The sequence below is a fragment of the Tetrao urogallus genome, assembly GCF_951394365.1.
Source record: "Tetrao urogallus genome assembly, chromosome: 10".
NCBI lineage: Eukaryota > Metazoa > Chordata > Aves > Galliformes > Phasianidae > Tetrao > Tetrao urogallus.
In genome coordinates this window covers 16688741-16708387 of record NC_136823.1, presented here as the reverse complement: position 1 = coordinate 16708387, position 19647 = coordinate 16688741, and the positions used below count along the sequence as shown (strand labels likewise).

General features: G+C 40.0%; 1 protein-coding gene across 1 annotated transcript in view; it reads left to right on the top strand.

Annotated features, from left to right (window-relative positions):
- Positions 1-19333, top strand: part of SHQ1 (SHQ1, H/ACA ribonucleoprotein assembly factor) — a gene marked incomplete at both ends in the record, with an annotated part of 36159 nt that extends 16826 nt beyond the window's left edge. Inside the window, 2 exons of the mRNA XM_079540485.1 lie at positions 659-779; positions 18682-19333. Of these exons, the coding sequence (XP_079396611.1) occupies positions 659-779; positions 18682-19333 (773 nt within the window). The remainder of the gene's footprint in view (positions 1-658; positions 780-18681) is intronic.
- Positions 19334-19647: the final 314 nt, after the last annotated feature.

Below are 19647 nucleotides of genomic sequence, written 5' to 3'. Positions count from 1 at the left end.
CAAGTTTTTTGTTTTTGAAATCATTTATCACCTTTATGTTAAGTGGCACTTCTTTGAGCCTGAAATGGATTTTTTTTTTTCTGGAGGCACAGTTGGCCAAATTACTCTTTCTCTAAAGAGTGGAAGTTCTGCTTGATTTAGAACCATGGTTGGATGCTAGCAATGGTGTCACTTACCTTGGCTTATGTGATTGCTGTGATGCTGGGTACTGCATCGTGCAGTGGGCTGTGTTGGCAGCCTTTCCTTTTTTAAGACTGATGTTTGCGTACACCAAGTCAAATTATATTTGTTTTTTCAGCAAGGGAATGATGGGGTGTAACTCTGAGTTACTTTATAACCTAATCTGTATGGCTGTGCTGAAGCTTGGGGCAGCACAGTGCAGAGAAGAGGAAAGGGGAGGCTGTAGGAGCCGGCTGCTTCAGCTGTGGAGAAGTACTGGCATGGCTGAGCCTCCAGGCTGGAGTCCTGCAGAAATGCCTGCTGAAGTCAGGCTCTGTGTCCACATGGGTGTGGATGCTGAGGGGCACAGTCATCTGACTGCTGTTCTGAGACTCTGGGTCCACTTCATGTTGTGTGGGTGTAGGTAGCAAAATTACTAATGCCTGAGAGGGGAGGAAGATGATTTTTAAAAAACTATCTAATGAAAATCTATTTCTAGGAAGAGCTGCAGTTTTGAAATGTTTGCTGGACATTCACAGGATTTTTAGGGAGAGTGACCCTGCCTACATCCTTAATGATCTCTTCATTACAGACTATTGCATCTGGATTCAAAGAGTCAAGTAAGTTCTGAAGCTGTTATTGGTGAGGGAAAGGTTTTTAGCATGTTGTATCTATGGACAAGTATCAGTAAAACCAGAGGAAGTGGTGTGTCATAAATGGAAATGTGTTTGGTCCTATCCATGTATTCTTACAGCATGGGAGAAAACATGAGGGCCTTTTTTATGTAGTGGCATCTAGAGAGGGGTTGTATTTTTACATAAGATATGAATTTTTGTTGATATTGATGGTTTGGGAAAGAAAAGCTTCTGAGAAAAATTCGTGTTCAGGTTGAAGTTGTCTTGAAAAATAAATTCAGGAGAAAGTTATTTAATGCATCTTAAATAAATGAGTTGCAGAACAGCAATATCACTGCTATGTGTATCAGTGAATATAATGTCTCGGAAGTCAGCCATAAAAACCAATTTTTTTTTAAATACAGCAGAAAATATATGCTAGATATAAGTGACTGATGCATTAACACATTTACTCCAGACAAATACATTATGTACCAGTTAAGCAGAACTGACAGCTTCTGGAATGAGGGCAATTAAGTTATCTTTTTGTCATAATGACATGGCACAATAGTTGTCTGTCATTAGGAGAACAAGAGAAAAGAGGAACTGTAGAAATCATTGTCTATTTTTAGGATCTGAATTGGGAAAGCATTTAAGCATGTGCTTAAGTCATTCTTGTTCGGTTTATCAGTGAAGCAAACATAAGCTTGAAGTTAAGCACGTTCTAAGTGAACAGGGATGCCTTCTTACACATGTTAATGGGACTTTTTTATTCAAAAAATGATTGGTCTGGTGAGAGCAAAGGTTTCATACTTCCAGTTGCCTAAGGTGAGCAGCACACTGTCCAGGGAAGGAAGCTTATTTCATCCCTCTGGTGATTGCCTCTAGAGGGAAGTTTTGGGAGTGGGACATAAATCTTTATGGTCTTTTGATGAAATTACTTGTGTCCATTCAGTCTGGATACTTTGTTTTGTTTCTTAAACTGTTCTTTACCCCATGCAAGCTTCATTAACCTTCTTAGTCTCTATCTTCTCCATTCATATCTTAGTCCCAGGTCACTCTTCAAAGATCTGTGAAGGGCTCCTTTCTTCCCAAAGAGATTGGGGCCTCTTTGCTTACAGTTGAAATGGATTTTGGGTTGTTCGTAAGGGAGAATCTGGGCACTTTATAAACAGCTGAAAGCAATGTTTTTAGCTCACCTGTATTGGTGGAGGGAACTCTGGGAGACACAGGTTTAGGAACAAAGCTTGTCTCAGGCAAAAAATGTAAAGGGTATGTTAAATGATAGTAAGAGAATAGCCTTATTTAATGGTAAATTAACAGCAATGGAATGCCACTGGTGGTTACTAGCTTTTAAATTCCGGTGTGGGAACAAAACCTTATGGCCAGCAGTCTGCCAATAGCTGATTACAAATTTGGTTTGAGATCATCGTTTGGCTGTGGCTTAATTAGATGAATAAGTGAATGTGTCACTGGACTGGCAGAAGATGATTTATTTTAAGCACAGTGTGTCTGGAATTGGAAACAATTAAGCTGCTGAGTAAAAACAAATGCAGGTGGCTGATAATCAATTGGATATGGTGAGTACAGTCTGATTCTTTAGGTATTTATCCAGATAAGCTGACTTTTATTCAGGTACCTGTTACTAAGTAAAAGAAGATTCCTGAAAGTATTAGTTGAAGAAAGATATGGGCTGGTGAAGTTTCATCCTCTAGTTTGCAGTCTTAAACCTGGTTCTACCTGCTTTTTAGGATCACAGAATCATGGAATTGCAGGGGCTGGAAGCATCTCTTTGAGTTGCTTGTTAAGTTAATATTTTATCTATTGTGTAAAATGCGCTGTAAAATTGTTTTACTGTTTGTTGGGGTTTGAAAAAAGGGAGCCTGTTGCTCAGCCAAATCAGAAGAAAGGGAAGAGTAAATATTAACCTGGGTAACAAAAGCTATGCAAAGACCTAGGGAGGCAGCTTGTAGAAAGTCCCAGCAGGTGGTGTCAACATTTATGTTGAAAAGCCAGATGCAACCAGATGGAAAATTGCATCTTTAACCCCTGAGGTCATAATGACATGTCATCACTTCATTTGATCGCCCTGCTAAGTGAGCTTATCATCTGCCCTGCTGTCACTTCTGTTATTACTTTCATTTCCATAATAAAATTAAATTTAATTTGTCTGGTTTGCATGCCTCTTTCTTTCTGTAGGTCAGAGATTTTACAAACCACTGTGATACATATGGTGGCATGTCCAAGGTGAATTTAGAACCAAATGTGTATTGCTAATCTGAGCTTTTCTCCATCTTTTGCACTTCACTCTGGTACATACAGGTCTCTGGTCTCCTACAGGAGATGAAGCAAAAATGATCTTTGAGGAAGCCAGTTGTGGTCTCACAGCTGCATATGGGCTGCTGAGAGCAAGGGAATCAAATGCAGGTTTAATGCAGAACTCTTTCCCTTCTGGAGGAGAGTTTTGCCTGTGACCCCTTGCATCCTTTGTAGATGTCAGAGCAGTTTGCCCACTGACTCGTGCTGTGTTCCCTTACATGGCCTGATGTCTTCCTCCAGTGCTTTCTTTGTCCACTGTTCTATGTATGTGCCCTCTTATAGAGTGGCTGTGTGATATCTGCTGGCTGTGCCACAGCCAAGTGCAGGGCTGAGCAGCTTCCCCAGAGTTGCTGTCTAGGCAGGCAGTTAAATGCATGTTCTTCTGTATCCCTTCAGAAGAGAACAATGGAGCCCATGCTAGTTTAAAGTACCCTTCTTTCAATACATGTTTAGCATTAGGCATGTACTGCTTCATTACTGGTAACTGTGTGTTTCCTGTACTCAACTGGAGGTGAAACTGCTGGGGCCCCTGGAAATTTTCCAGGAATTACCACACCTATTTGTGCACAGATCTGTAGTTAATGCATCCCCAGACTTAATGGGTATGAGGAATCAAAATTACAGAATGGCCCAGGTTGGAAGGGACCTCAAGGATCATGAATCTCATGAATCTCCAACCCCCCTGCCACAGGCAGGGCCGCCAGCTTCCCCAGGAAAGCAGAAGAATAAGGTTTTTGGTCTCATATAATTTATATATCTTTTGTTAGCACTGTTTTTCTTTAACTTGCCACCTCATCTTACTGCAAAATATTAGGAAGTCACAGTTTGTGTTGTGTGTTGTTGTAGTTACAACTTGTATGACAAAGGAGATCTATTATGGTAAGAGAGATGAGCTGCTAAATTACTTCAGCATATCCCATGGAATTTAGCCTGCCACTTTTTTTTATATCTGTATAGAGGCAGCTTTAGGGTATACATACTCTGCTGTCACAACTTCATGTTGCAGAGCACATATACTTGCACCTGAAACAAGCATAATCCTGCTAATTTGGGCAGTGTGGGTACAAATGCCATTTCAAACATGGACTGTTTACTTTAGAGTTAAGAACTGTGATTCCTGGTGGCGTTTGTGCAGTCTCTGTAGATGCTGATATGTTATTTGAATTAACTAAATAAAATCTCTAACTCAAGTATTCCTAAACATGTTAAGCCTGCTTCTTTTGATTTGCAGGTGATACCTACCCTGAAAGGTAGGCTAGCTTCATGGCTCTGTTCTCCTTTTCATCTCTGTTATAGTGGAAGCCTAGTCCTTGTTACAACATAATTACCTAATCTGAAGCCAGCAGGGAGTTGCTGCTTTATGTGTAGGGTGTGAAGTTCTCTAAGTAAATGTAGGATTAATTACACTCACAGTGTGTCGTCGGGTGATGAGATTGACTGTGATTGTTGAGCCCCCCTTTTCCTTTTCCCTGGGCTGTCTGCATTTCTGTTTTAATCAATACAGTGCAATGCAGGCCTGAAGTTTTAAGGTCTGGCATTGCAAAGGCATCAAGGAACACAGGTCTTCCAGGAAGAAATAAGATTGGTGATGTTAGGAGTTTTAGTGCCACCTGTCATCTCAGATTTTAAAACAGGAGTAAGGATTTCTATCTCCAGCATTTTAGTTTTAGTCCATTGCATTGGCAAAAGTTTGGTAGTGGGAAGATTCTTTGTATTTCTTGTGACAGCTTTGTTGGCTCTACATGAATTTAAGTTTAAAGACTTAAAGGTATTTAAATACCTGGGGGAAAAAAAACCAAACACTCAAATCCTGGGTTTGGATGTGTAAGGCAGCCTGCTGACTCTTCTTCCAAAACCACACTGATAATGGCAGTGGTGCAGATAGCTTGCTGTTGTGCCCATCTGAACACACTGTCCCACTGAATGTTCAGAAGTCTTTCCTCAGTGGAAATATTTGTGCAGCTCTCTGTCTTATTAATTTACACTGTTCTTTTACACTGTTCTCTGTGGGGAATCTTTATGTGCAGTATTTTCCTTGCAGCTTGTCATCATATAGGCTCCCTCATACAAGGTGCTTGATTTAAGTGCATGCAGATCGTATATAGCAGCCTTCCTGAAAAGAACTACTACAGGCTTTTACTACGTTTGGGAAAACATAACATGTAATGTATTTAAATGTGTAGTGAAATATGATCTTTTAGATAATATAATTAGAGTTTTGAGATATATTACATATTATTTGTTAGACTGATCACTCATCTGCTAACTTAGGAAATCTGACCCAGTTGTTACTTGTGAAGAAAGCTTTGGGAAGTTAAGTAGAAGCTATTTTGATTGTGGCATTTGTTTTCTGTAGTGGTCTGGGCCTTTGTGAAGCACAAAATATTTTAATAGAGAAAAAACAGCCTTTTTTGTCCTCGCTTTTTTTTTTTTTTTTTTTTGCTACCTTTAGGGTTGGTGTTTATTAAATCTTATTCATTCTTTGTGTTACTGCAGTGTTCCTAAGAGTGACTTAGTTGTGACATCCAGCTAAGGACTGTCCTGCCTAATGAGGGGTGCATGGAGTAGATGATGACTGTGAGCATCTATTAGGAAAACACAAAGCTCAGAAAGGAGGATTCAGGAACAAAACTTCCCTAACAGATCTCAGTGATGTACTACCAGCACGTTAGTTTATTAAATTTTCTATCTGTGTATGTGTGTGTGGGTTGGGGAAATCCTTGACAGAAGAAGGATTACTCAGTGGTTTAAAGCATTCCCAAATGTTAGAGAAATATGCAAATGTTCAGCTGTTAACCTCTTGGATTCAGAAGCCACGATTCAGAAGAACAAAGGCACAGCAATTGTATGTTCTGGATGGAAATCCTGCTGCTTGGTTCTGTGGGATTAAACTGAGCTGCACAGTGTTTAAAGTACTTCCTGCAGTTTTATCCTTACTAAAAATCTCAACTCTCAGTGATGTATTTTTAGGTGAATTAGTTTCATGCTCAGTGGTACCCTGCCTTGGCTGTAGCTCAGGTGTCACTTCACCTTGTTTGCTGCCCATGGTAAGTGAAGGCTGTGACCATCTCAGGTTTAAATTCCAGTTTTTGATGGTGATGCAGAGAAAAAACTACTTTCACATTGCTGCTTTTAAAGCAACCTTGCCATTAGCATCTGCTTTTAGTGTCTGTGTTCTGATGCAGCTGGTTATATTATTTATCAGACAACATCCTTGTTGCCGTCTGTGGTACAAGAGATAAAGCAAAAAATCTTGATACTGCTACACCTCTCAGCTGAATGCAGTAAGAAAGCTGTTTTATCTGGTCATGTAGGCATTGTTCTCGGTGTCCTGTGATGACTTGCAATGGTTGCTCACAACTGCAAGCCTCAATTATTGTAATTCCTTCTTAGCAGGCTTTATGTGCTGGCATTACTGTTGCTGGCAGCGAGTTCAGTGTGCAGTGCTGCGTGTGCTTACTGCTCCAAGTAATTGGGCTGCACTAGGGTTGCTGTTCATTCACTTCTTTGGTGGCCTGTAGCAGTGTATAAACTGTCAGATGTCCCAGCTGCTTTTCAAGCTTCTACTGAGCATGGGAGTGGCTGCTTCAAACGGTCTCTTTGCAATCTGTTTTAGTCTGTTGGGGTCTGGTTTCTGCATGTTTCTGTTTACGTACTACCAAGTGTTGGAATTGCTGGTGTGTTAGAGGAAATATTAGAAGAAAAAAGCAGGAACTGGGAAGAGATGGATTCTTTTATTACCTAATGAAATTAAGATCATCCACATTTTCAGAGTTTTTGTCTGAGTATGGTCCAATATCCTTAGCAATCTGTAAGAAAGTGCTGTGCATCTTTTTATAGATAAAAATTAATGGTAACGTTAGAAACGGATCTTTTTTAAGTAGAGAATGATGATTTGAACAGATGAGTTGCACAGACCGACCCAGATTGGCAACATATGCTCATTTGAACAACATGTGTTTTAATACAATCAAGTCTAAGATGGCACGCTTACAGTAAAAGATTGTGGATCATAGTCGAGGGGTGGAGAGCAGGAGATAGTTAAGGGCAAGAGCTCCAGGAAAAATAGCTTGGGTCGTGCTTGAGAACTGCTGGAACTCAAGTGTGTGTGCCTCTCTCAGTAGGTAGGAGAGCAGTGAGTGCAGAAGAGGCAGAATAGTGTCATTTTGCAGAAGAAGGTGGCATAATTTGTGGCATAGCTCACAGTAATTCTAGTCTCTGCTTCTCAGATTGAGGTTGAGAATTGGAAAGAGCAATGGGAGCAAAGGCTCCTTGAATATACGTCTGATTGACTTGTGGTATGGCAAGAGCACAAAAATGTTGTAGTTAACTGATGACGTTAGAAGTTGATGTGGATGTGTCTGTGTGATGGGCAGAGATTTCTGCCCATTTGTCTGTTATGTAACATAAAGTTAAAATCCAAAAACACCTCTGGTTGAACATGGAACATGAGAAATTCAGCAATATGTTCATATGTTTTCCTGGTGAAGTGTAATTATGAGTTGGCTCTTTCTCCATAGGTTGAGTTATTCTTTACGGTCTTGTTTGTTTCAATCAAGGTAGCATAGTCCAGAAACATACCTTGTATTTCAAATGCTAATCTTGAGTCTCATACAGAAGCAAGATGAGGTTCTTTACAATTTATTTTTTTAAAGTAGCTTTTTCTAGTGCTAAAAAGGAAGCACTGTCATTTAGCACATAGAACCTAGGTAAGGGCTCGCCAATTTATTGAAGAGAATGCTGGCTGTCGATGCTTGAATTTGGTAGAGAATCCACGTTTATTTCCATGCCAAGTCATTTGCTTTTAATCCTCAGATCACGGTTCTTTGATTTAAAAATAGTAACTAGGAATTTGCAAGCACATTGTGCTTCTCATCTTTCACTGTTTTGATGCATGTTTTTAATATAGTTTCTTTTTGTTTACTGTCATCCTGTGCTGCTGTGCTCCTCATTAAATGTTGCATCTTATTTAAGGCCTGAGCTGTCACTTCAATTGTCTGTAGAGCAGTAGGTGTGTGCGGAGCACTTTGTAAATAACAATACCCAAGTAATGTAACATATTACTTAAGAGGCTTAAAGCAAAACATTGCTTGCCCCGAAGGCTGAGAAGTGTGATAGACAGGTGGATATAATGCCAGAAATTCTCCTTTATATATGTTTCAGCAAGCCCTGTAAAACATGGATTTTTAACAAGGGATTTAATCTCTCCTCCCAGCTGCTAGCTGCAGTTCCCTTTGATGTTTTTCCTCTCCTTTCCTCTATTTGTTTTTTTTTTTTTCATTTATTCCATCACTTTCCTATGGCTCGTATTCCTCCAAGCTGTGTCTGAATGCACCTTGCTGTGGGTAGAGAAGAGAGAGAAGAAAGCCATTTTTCCCCCCCTCCGGCTATTGCTTTGATTTCCCAAAGTTGTTGGGAGGCAGCTCCTGTCTGCCTGCAGAAGGGTCAGCAGTGGGTGTCACATCTTTCAGCCCGTGCATCTCAGCTGGCTCCTCTGCCTCCATTTGGAAAGGCAGTGCTTGTGCTTGCTGCCTCTGAGCAGGAGGAGTGTGCAGCTGTGATCAAAGTGGGAGCTGATCTGTGGGCTGTTAATGCCTCCCTGCTTTGTTTTCAGCCTTCTCTGGAGCAGGCTTGGTTCAGTGGATGGGGCATTATCATTACAGTGCCTAAAGGTGGAATCTAACCCTGGAGCCCCTGATACTAGGAGCCCTACAAGCATGGTGGGATGATGGGGAGGATGTGGGAGCGGGCTGAGCAATTGGGTGCCTGCAGATGTGTGCTGACCCGCCAGGAGCCTGCAAGGTGCTCAGGTTTATGTGTTTCTGTGTTGAGATTGTGTGAATTGACAGGGGTCTGTGACTGGAATGGCTGCAGGTTGGGGTTGCAGTCAGAATGCTGATCTACCTCACTAGGATTTCTGCTGTTAGGTTGGTAAATCCCATTGTAAAGGGGCAGGATACTGTTTTAATGTATTAACAATGCCTTTAAGTCCATCTGTTATCATTGTTTCCATTATTTTTCCTCATGCATGATGACCTCACCAGCATTATTCTGACATTAAAATTCACATCTTCAGCACTGCTTTTTGTGATTATCTTTCATTACCATGTTATAGTACAAACTATGATTTACAGTGTTAGGAGTTCAAGATCCTAGATCGTGAGAGGTTGTCAAGACAAAGTCACATGTGATGGCAGTTGAGATATTTAAGAGCAAGATGAGGCTCATGTAGAATGAGTGCTGGCGTTCCATTTCTGTAACACAGTCAACATTTGCCATCACAGTTCACGACCTGTTCCTTTCTCTGCATCAGTTGTGTGGTGAGTTACCTATTTGCCACTTGTTACTTTAGTTATCATGTAGAACTTTGGGAGCTGTGCCATTGTTAGACGTTTACACTTGTTTCGACTCACTGAAGCTATTTTGGCAACACTGAACTGTTTTTAAGCTCACCTAAACTATTCCTACAGTATAAACAGTGATTCCTTTTTATAGTCCAGTATTAATTACAAGTTTTTTCTTATGAATGCTTTCATAATAATTTACACAGAACTAAGCTGTACTTGATTTCTTTTATAATGTGATATGCATAGTTGCAACTAACCAAAAAGACCAAGCAAGACTAAGTAATTAAAATAAAATATTATACTGGAAAGCTTCATCTTTGCTTAAAATATTTATAAATGTGAAGTTCAGCTCATACAGTATTCAGGTTCATTATAGAAGGAGTGCTGTGGAATTTCAGAAAAAATATGGAAAGTCACTTGAAATGCCTAGATTTATTAACATACAGTCACTTAAATTGAAATGATGGTGCTGTGCTTTGTATGTGATTTATGTTTAACAAACTGTAATACTTTAAGCTATGTAGATAGCAGTTCATGTTTACAAGGCTGCAGGTTGGATTGCAGCGTATCACTCTTAACTCCCGAATTCATGCAGTGCCCTTTGAAATGCAGAATTTCGAGATGAAAGCATTTTATATTTCCCTTAAGCCTGTTGGACTCTTCCCCGTCAGCCATTGCTTTGTGCTCAGGACTGCTGTCTGCTACCTGGACACATATGGTAGGTTTCTCTTGGCTGTTCCCTCTTGTACAGAGAGATGTATTTTCCAGACTACGTCTTGAACTCAGTGCCCCCATTTTATCGTGTGGTTTTCCTATGTTTAAGGTAAAGATTTGGTGTGCAGTGAATACTTTTTCCAATCTCCAACTTGATGCCTACAAGGGAAGAAGGGGAAAATGAGCCTGTAACCTTTGTACAACAATCCCAGTCTTTGTGCCCTGGTTTCTTCATGTCCTTCAACACTTCCACTGTGCAAGAGGCAGCACATGCAGTAGCTGAGTAGAGGTGAGCTCCTTGGCGTAGCCGTGCTGTGGTCTCCCTCCGAACCATTGCACGCGTAGCCTCGTTCTCCCTGCCTTTTGTCGTAGGGGTGATTATTTCAGATCTACCTCTGAATATTTTCATCAAATATGTAGGAATTTAAAGATCTTTTTCAACTTGTAGCCTCTCAAATTTGATTAAAGTTGCCTATTATTTAAGAGTTGTTACAAGAGAAATCATTATCACTAAGTGTAAAGATCACCTAACTGCATAGACCCAACTTATTTAGGCTAGAAATCACAATCCATTACCTTGAGAAATTGAGAGAAGAATTAATTTTTATGTGCGGTTGCATAAAATATCCCAAATACACTGGCCATGTTATTTTACCCCTGGCTTTTCATAAGGAAACTTAGAAACTGAGTTGTTCTTAGCTCTGGGTTCTGGAGGCTGTTCATTTCCTACAAAGGCAGTGGGTAACCTGGTACTACATCACATGAACAAATGTGTTGTGTTTACACTCATCTGTCTTTCTTTTGCTGCAGGTAATGTGGAAGATTAGTTAAAGTTCAGGTCAATTTCTTACCTGAGTCCTGAAGAAAATTGTTCTGTTTCTCCTTCACAAACACATTAAATTCAGCTTTGTTCTTACATTACCTTTGCTGCTCATTGATCAGAGCTAATGAGATTTTAATGGGGTTATCTATTGGTTCTGCCTCTCACTATAAAAACGTATAATAAACTAAGTAGGTGGAACTGTTGAATGGTGCAGTTTCTGTTATCCTGCTGGCTGTTAATGGCACTGCCTTTGTGGTTCTTTAGATCTCATAAGGCAAGCAGGATTCTGATGGACCACCTTTAAGAAGGTTTGTTTCAGTAATAATGATAAAGTAACACCAACAAAAAATCTGGGAACAGTGATTTAGTAGATGTTACTTATTCTGTAAATAGCTTTTTAAGGAATTTTCTGGAATTACTCTCCATTTTTGTAGGAGGGAATGGAAAATGTTTGACTTTGAGACTTTGCTGTTCATTAGGGACCTGTGGTATTGTCTGTGCAAGGATAAAATATTATCTGTATTCTGAATGAATGTGCTTCTTTCCAAGAAAGAGCTGCCCTTTGCGTCAGTTAATGGGTGTATTTTCTTTTCCACTTCATGCCTCAGATTTGAGGGTAGTGTTGTTCTGCTTCGTTAAGTTTTAGCCATGCTTTGCTGTTGAGGCTGGTTGTGTTCCCAGAACTGGACAAAATAAAATCTGTGAGTAGTTCCCCAGTCTTGCAGGAAATTGGAGGAAAAGGGTATGTAAGGTACTTTGCAATAAGAGCAGATCATTATTATGGTCTGTAATGTAGTGGGTTTGCAGATAGGCAAAGCGTTTGTTGCTGTTTAAAATGTCCCAGAACTACAGCCTCTGCCATGAATTACTTTCAGAGCTTGATTTGGTGGTGGGGTTTCACTGCTGCTTCCAGCAAACAAACCTTGTTAGAAGTCTCCTAAGCACTGCGGGGCTCATTCTGTGCTTGCATTTTTCAAAACAATTTCTGTGTGGTTAGAAGTCCTTGAATAGTGAAGCACTCATTAAGAATGACCTTGGAAAGGGAATAAAATGTGGTGAAATATAGCAAGTGTTTTATATGAGATGCCATAAGGTATAATTGAATCAGAGACTCTTATCTCTGTGCAGATTATGAAGCTTGTTTTCTTTCCTAACCTGTGACTGTAGTAGTTTGGGCAAGTAAATGGTGTGTTTAGTGTGAGTTTCTTATGATTGCTGATAAATGTCCATTTGTAAGGATTATTTTCCTGAACTGGAGGATTTTTATATTATCAAATCTTTATTAGTGACCACTCTTGCTTGTCTGTGCCTGTTGATCCAGGTGTTTCTACATTAATGAAGTTATCTTCTGCAGCCAGTGCCATTCTTGTTATTGCTTTTACAGTCAGAGTTGATCAAACTTGGCCTTTTTCATGTCTTGAGTATTTTATTAAAATCAAATTGTCCTTCAGTTCTGTATCATAATTATGGAAAAACAATTTCAAACAGCTAGAAAGAAAAAAATATATGTAATGATTCAAGTGTGGAGAGATGTTTGATCTTGTTGGTTGCCAGTGACAGTGCAGCACCAGTGATGTTGTATTGCAGCCAGTCCTCATCCAGTCTTGCTACAAGGTGGGTAACTGGTATCCCTTATAGTTCAACTCGTGCTTTAGTATCTTGTACATACTTCCACTTCCACGCCCTCTTCATCTGAACTGCTGGGACTCTGCTTTGGGATAGTATCTGGTGATGCCTGAGATAGTATTAATTCCAGAATTGCTTTAATTCTTATGATGCCTCTAGCTAAAGAGTAGTTGTGGGAAGTTGTAATTACTGCTTCTAGGTGTGTAATTTGGAAACATTTAAAGTGGTTGTGCTCTTGGCTGGTTCTACTGCTTATCTTACCTGTTTTATCTCAGAAAATGGGTGTGTGAAACTCTCTCATAAGTGTGAATTTTGCCAGGCCTTGTTGGGAAAGGTAGTTTAAATATAGACTGAGGCTTTCTCCTAAAACTGAGTAACTTCTCATGCAGTAATTGTGTAATATTTAGACAGCTGGGAGTACTGTGTGATCCAGCAGTCAGAAAGAAAGGCTTTAGCTTAATGCAGCAGCTTTGCTGTGAGATGAATCTGAGGTGTCCAGAGCCGTGGCTGGAGGCAAGTTACCCAACTGCTCTGTGTTTGTCAGCCCTGCTGACTGGCAGAACGTGATGCTGGTTGTAGTTGAATGCATCTTGAGGAGTTGTTGGCCTACCAGGGCTGCTGCTTGGCAATAAAACAGGCCCATTTTCTTCTGTGGTAAAACTTAAAATGCTACAAAGGCAAGTCTGCACTTGAAGTATCTACTGTTTCTTTGAGACTTGTTTATCTGGCCTGTAAGGCTTACAGATAATTAATGTAAAGTGTTTTACATGTGAAACAGGGCTTGTCAGCTCTGTGGAACCAAGTTAGCATTGCTAGCATGGAGAACTGATTCCCATTGTAACACAATTAATAGGCCCTAACCACATTGGAACAGCATCATATAACAAGATTTCAGTTATAAATCTTGGTTCCAAGACCAGTTGGGTCACATTTAAGCACCAGGCTGGTAACCAAAGCCATTGTCAATGTCTGCTATGTAGGTTTCTGTGCTTTGTTGCTTTCGTACTGTACTTGAGCGTGAACAGCTCAATCTGCTATGACAGCACATGTGCTCTTACACTGACTTGGTTGTGATTGAGCAATAGTAGACAGGAGGAAAATCCTATTGCATTGCACTTGTGGTTTGCTATCTGCTTTACGCCTGGTTTGCACCACAAACTTCAGAAAAGTTGATGTTTGTATGCATCTGTAAATGCAAAGACACACTTATGATTAGTAGAAATAATTTTCATTGTTTACAAAAACAGCAGCAAGCTACAGCTTGTACTCCTCCAAGCAAATGTTCTGTTGCATAGTGAAATATTACTGGCTCCAGTTTTTAAAGGCTGTCAGGCCAGTTGACTATTTACTCCCATGTTTTGTGAATACTTTGCACAGTATTTTCTATATGCAACTTGCACACCATGATCAAGTGTGCAGTTCCATACCTCATAGAAATGAAGTGTAGGGTGCTGATTTCATATATTCAAGTTTTCTGGGTTTTGTTTGATTTTTTTTTTCTTTTTTTTTTTTCTTTACATAACTGAGCTACTGAGGCAAGAGATTTGGATGCAAGGAAGATGGAAAGGCTACTTTAAAACCTTTTTGTGCTATTTCTCACTGAAGGTATAGAGATGCATAGTTACTTAGTTTTACTGTAACACTAGAAATCCTCTAGATCCTAGAAAACCAGAGGGTTTTGTCTGGATGTGTCCCCGTGCCCTGTGTTTATTCTTTACCTTCTGTGGCATGGTGACTTTGCTTGGTGGGCTTTCCTTCCAGCTGTTGATGAACCTCCCTGCAAAAGCTCTTCTGATACTTTCTTTTCACACAATTGCTACTCTTTTACAATCTGAGATGTATGAAACTTTTTTTTTCTTCTAGCCCATGGAGAAACTGTTCTGCTTTCTAGACCAGGATTTTACAGCACCTCTGCCTTGAAATCTTATTTTCAGACGACCCGAGATGCCTTGTTGTTACCTGTTCCTCAAAGCTGTGCCTTAAACAAAACACGCATCTGATCATTTAACCTGTAATTAAACATTTTCCTTAAGCAACTGACATCTTGATAACTAATAATTACCTTGTGTGGCACCTTTAAAGCCTATTAGGCAGGTTTATGTAAGAACACTATTACCATAATAATAAGATATCATTACCACAAATACGCATACTGAATGAGCGTGTCTTAAAGTAATCATGCAATTCCATTAATCATACTTGAAAAATTAAAGTATTTGCTGTTTAATCTCTAAAATGCTACTCCAAAGATTTTGGAAACAGCGGGGCTTGTTTACAGCAAATCTGTAGTGCATGATATCTCATTGCTGGTGTCTCACTTTTGTTTCCTTAATTATTGCTTGCTTTTCAGCCAAGGAAATCATCAGCTCAGAGTCGGTACCTCTCAGAAGCATTTCCATGCTCTGATCCCTGTGCTTTTTGCCTTGTTTTTGTCCAGAGAGTAATATATTTTCTTAAGGCTGATGTGTAATGCACGCCTGAAATTGTTTTCCTTGAAATTAGTTAATTGCCTTAATTGAGATGGACTGATATATACTAACTGTAATTCTGCTAAGGAAAAAAGAAGGAAAAAAAAAAAACCCAACCCATAGTGCTGTTGTTCAATTTTTTTTATTTTTTTCATAGAAGAAATTGGGAACTTTGGGACTGGAGTTCTGTTTTTATCCGTATATTTGTCAGAAGTATGAGACTTTGAGGTTTTCCTCCTGTTTGAAATGTTGAGCTCTGCAGACTTCCAGTTTTTTCTGGGAGAGACTTGATGAGGAAAGCGGATGGTGAGAGGAAGTGTTTCATCTACTAAGAAATCTGAGTTACCAAAAGAGGCTTTTTTGTGCTGTTTTAAATCCAGTTAAAATCAAATACCTGATGCAGCTAAGAGCTAAAATATAGCCGTGAGACTTTGGGCAGCCTGATCCAGGGGGAGGTGCCCCAGCCCATAGTGACAGATTGGGGCTGGATAGTCTTCAAGATTCCTTCCAACTCAAACCATACTAAGAGTTGGTGAAAGTAATGTTCTAGGTTTTTAATGACTGCTCAGAAGACTCCTATTCTGGTTGGTCTGATGTGGTTTTGGGGTGTCCATGCAGTTGGAGAAGGTTGCATAGGTCTGCGTGGTCTGCACCCTTGCTCGATTCTGAGACGTGCTCTGTGACCTTGTGTGTGGTGCTGGCTTTCGCTGCTCCATGGGACACAGCTGTGAGAACTGAAGCAATGCAGTTGTAGATAGCAGGAGGACAGATGGAGGTGTTGGCTTTTTGCAGACATGTAGCCATTCAAGCAGAGTGTGTGTTCGTGCTGTTGCTGTTAGGATGGCAGGGCAGGTTGTTCAAACAATGGCATCTTCTGATAATCCTTTGTAAAGATGAAAAGCACGTCTTCTCCCTGTAGTTCTAGTTCTAGAGAAAAAGGGGCACACGTGAATCTTGAAGCCACAGTTGTTTTACAAGTTAATAATCATTATTTTGTACTCTGTTTTGATCAGTTAGGAGGTAAGCTGAGCTATTCAGAAGAATGCCTTTTGTAGCTTTATGCTGTCCAGCGAGACCAATGTTTGTCTGCTGCTGTCAGACACCAATGTTTTCATTCATTCTCTTTGAATTCATTGATAGAAATGCACTTGAGTATACAGTGCTCAAAAACTGCAGCTTTACACAGCCCATTCTTTTATCTATTGGTTGTAGTGCATCTCACTGTAGTAAAGCAGTGTGTGGTGTCAGGCACTGTATTTTCTTCTCACCTCTTATCATTAGTAATCTGGAGCACAGTGGAGTATTATTAATGTAGAAATGTTCAAAATGCCATACATCTCTGTAATACTTGACTCCTTCCTGTGGCATGTTCCTGTACGTAAGGTGTTAACAACATTATAAGAGAACAGTGAAAGAAGAATTCTAAGTGATTTCAAGGACTGAATATCTCATAGGAAACATATCTATGAAATAGTGCAGTAGTGGAAATACAAACAGAAATACACATAGTATTTCAGGAAACAAGGTGACAGGAGGTGATAGAAGAAATGTGTGGATAAACAGAACTTGAAAAATTGACTGTCTGTAATGGCAGATGGAGAGCAGGTAGCTGGAGTTGAAGATGCACTGCCAAAGGAAATTGTGCATACAATTGCTCATGGATGTCCATAAAATTAGAAGGAACTGCATGTGAAAGAGGTACAGAATATTATGTCACAGTGCACGTTTAGGTTGTGGAGCCTGGCTGTCTACAAGGATATGACAGGACAGCAAAATTAACGAATTGCACCTTGGTATAATGAACCTCCCTTACAGTGGGAGGGGACACGCACACATGATGTTGGAAACTGTTTCCCTACTTCCTTCCAAAGCAAAGAAGAGAAAGATTTTCTGTAAGGGATGTGAACTTTGGTGACTGAAAGCATAAACCAGCTTCTCTCCAATGAGTTCAGGGAACAAGTTTCCCTACAAGACAGATTATTCTTACCACTTACCTGTGAGGCTTTAGGAACCTTTTCACTCATTGGTTTGTTTTTTTGTTCATTATAGTTTTCAGGAAAATGCTTGCTTTGTTCCAAATTAGGTTGGAAACTTCTTAAACACTACATAACTTAAAGTTCAAATTCCTGATAAAAAATGAAGTATTATGCCAGAAGATCTGTGTCTATAATGCCAAGTAGGCAACTTCTGAAAAATCTGGAACTTGTGTTTACACTGAAGGTTGCTTAGACTTACGATTTAGTTTTTAGACTGGAGTTGCTTGTGGTAAACAATTTCCTTAGTTTTCCACTGTGTCGGTTGGTCCAAGGAAGGTTAATGATTGCATTCCAAGTTAGGCTTTGAAATGCTGCTCTGTGTAGAATGGGTAAGGAATTGCATTGCATTTCCCTTCCTCCACATTTAAATACAATTCCTTTAGGAGGAAAAAAAAAGAGTATGTTATACTGAGTAATTATCCCCCCTGGGAAATAGAATATAAAGATCTTTAAAATCATTCAGCTGAGAGAACGAGCGCTTTAACTTCTGCCTCGCAGGAGTCATGTATTACATTATCAGCTACTTGCTCCGGTGTCAGTGTGTCGTGCCTTGCAGGTTAGCAGGTTTTGGCAGAGGAAATGAAACCCAGTCGGTTACTGCAGGATTTATAGTAGACCTGCTGTTGCAGGAAGTGGTGAAAAGTTGATTGATAGTCTAAGGCAGAACTGTGCAACAAGGAACAGGATGTATGCTTGCGACTGTATACCCGCTTTCCCCTCTGGCTGCCTACCCATTTCAAGGCATTCTTTGGCTTTTTCTTCCCTCTGCTTATAAATCTGTGATGGGCTTTCCTGGTAAAGCGTGAGCTGACCTGAAAACACTTAAAGAAATGGAAATTTCAACTGGAATACAAAGAAAGTGTAAAGCACAGTGTGCAGCCGGTGTAAATGAGCATCTCTTCACAGCCACCTCAGTGCCACAAGAAGGTATCACAGACCCAAAGAGTGGGAAGTGTGGGATAAGTAGTGTGGTTGTAGGATAGCTTCTCCAACTTGCTAATATTCTGATTTTTTTTAACCATTGTCTTTTCTGTGTAAGTAAATGCATGCGACTCAAAATAAATCTTGTACTTTTATTGAGCATGTGTTTTTAATAGGTACTAAATGTGTGTGTGTTTTGGAGGAGAGATTGGATTTAATTTCAAATCACCTGTAGAAGAGCTGGGAGGCTGTTTAAATATGTATAATCAGTACAAAATCTGAAGACACTTGAGGGCATCAAATAGTTCCAGGAGCATTAACAGTGCAAGTTCAGCACTTAAAGAATGAAAACCCCCTCAGAGGTGGACTTGTTTCAGCAATACACAGTAAGGGAAAACATCAGAGATTTCTTTCCTGAAAATCTCTGAAGTCTTTTGGTGGGATATGGCCAGCCTTGGGAGAAGTCACCCCCAAGAACAGTAATGACACATCCTGGTATTTTTTGTGCAACGTTTATTTTTACAGTCATAACTGAAGTAAGCAGTTGTTTGTAAAGCAAGTGACTAGCCAGTGTTTAGGGCTTGTGTTCTCCATATCAATTGGGAATATTCTGTGTGTGAAGTTAAATAATACGCTTTGTTCTTCTTATTAAAGGTCAAAAAAGTTGGCTGCACTTTCTGAATCCTTGCAGAAAACCACGCTTACAAAGTCGCACTTAGGATTTGAGCTCGAAGAGCTGGAAGCAGCAGCAGTGCTGGTACTGGAAGAAGAGAGCAAGTTAACAGCTGCTGGCATGGTTTCCAGGCAACAGCTGCCATCCTCCGAGTCGGAGACAAGTGACTCTGAAGAATCAAGCAGCACTTCATCATCTGAGACAGAAGGGTCTGATTCAAATGAGCGAGAGTCCTCAACTGCTGAAGATGGGAAAATAAATTCTTTACAAGGCGTGCTTCAAGAAGAGAGGACAGCTCCACTTATTGACTGTAATGGATTAAGGCAAGGCACAAACGCTTCAACGCTTGAGGTTAGCGATGAAAAATCAAAGGCTTCTTTGCAATCTACTTCTGTTGCTGGGAAATTGATAGAAGAATTAGAAGAGCAAATGCACACTGCAATGAGACTTTCGGAACAACCTGAAGGATTGGCCAGTGCAAGTGGCTTTGCTTTACAGGAACAAGAAGAAAACCGTGTGTCTGAACCTGCCAGGTTTCCCAGGGTTACTCCTGGGAAGGGGGATTTCCTGGAGGTGCCTTCGAAGACGAATCCACTGCTTTTTCTTTGCAGCACAAATGAAGATGAAGACTAATGGGCTGTGTTAGAGCACAGTGTGACCCACGAGCACCACAATGCTGCAGTGAGGTCTTCCCAAGGCTATCCTAAGCTGCAGAGGGAAGTTAATCTTTTTCTTTGTGTTGGCAGTTTCAAAGACAAGTTTTCTTCTGAAAAGAATTGATGTGACTATATGGTACTCACAGTTTTTTTTTTTAATTCAACAGAATGAGAACTGATTTCTGTGTGTAGGAATGTGGAATTTCAGTAAGCTTTTAGAAAGAGTTTTTGTTAAGATATGTAGAAGAATGATGCTGTAGTCAAATACAGTTGAATACACTTGTAGTGTTT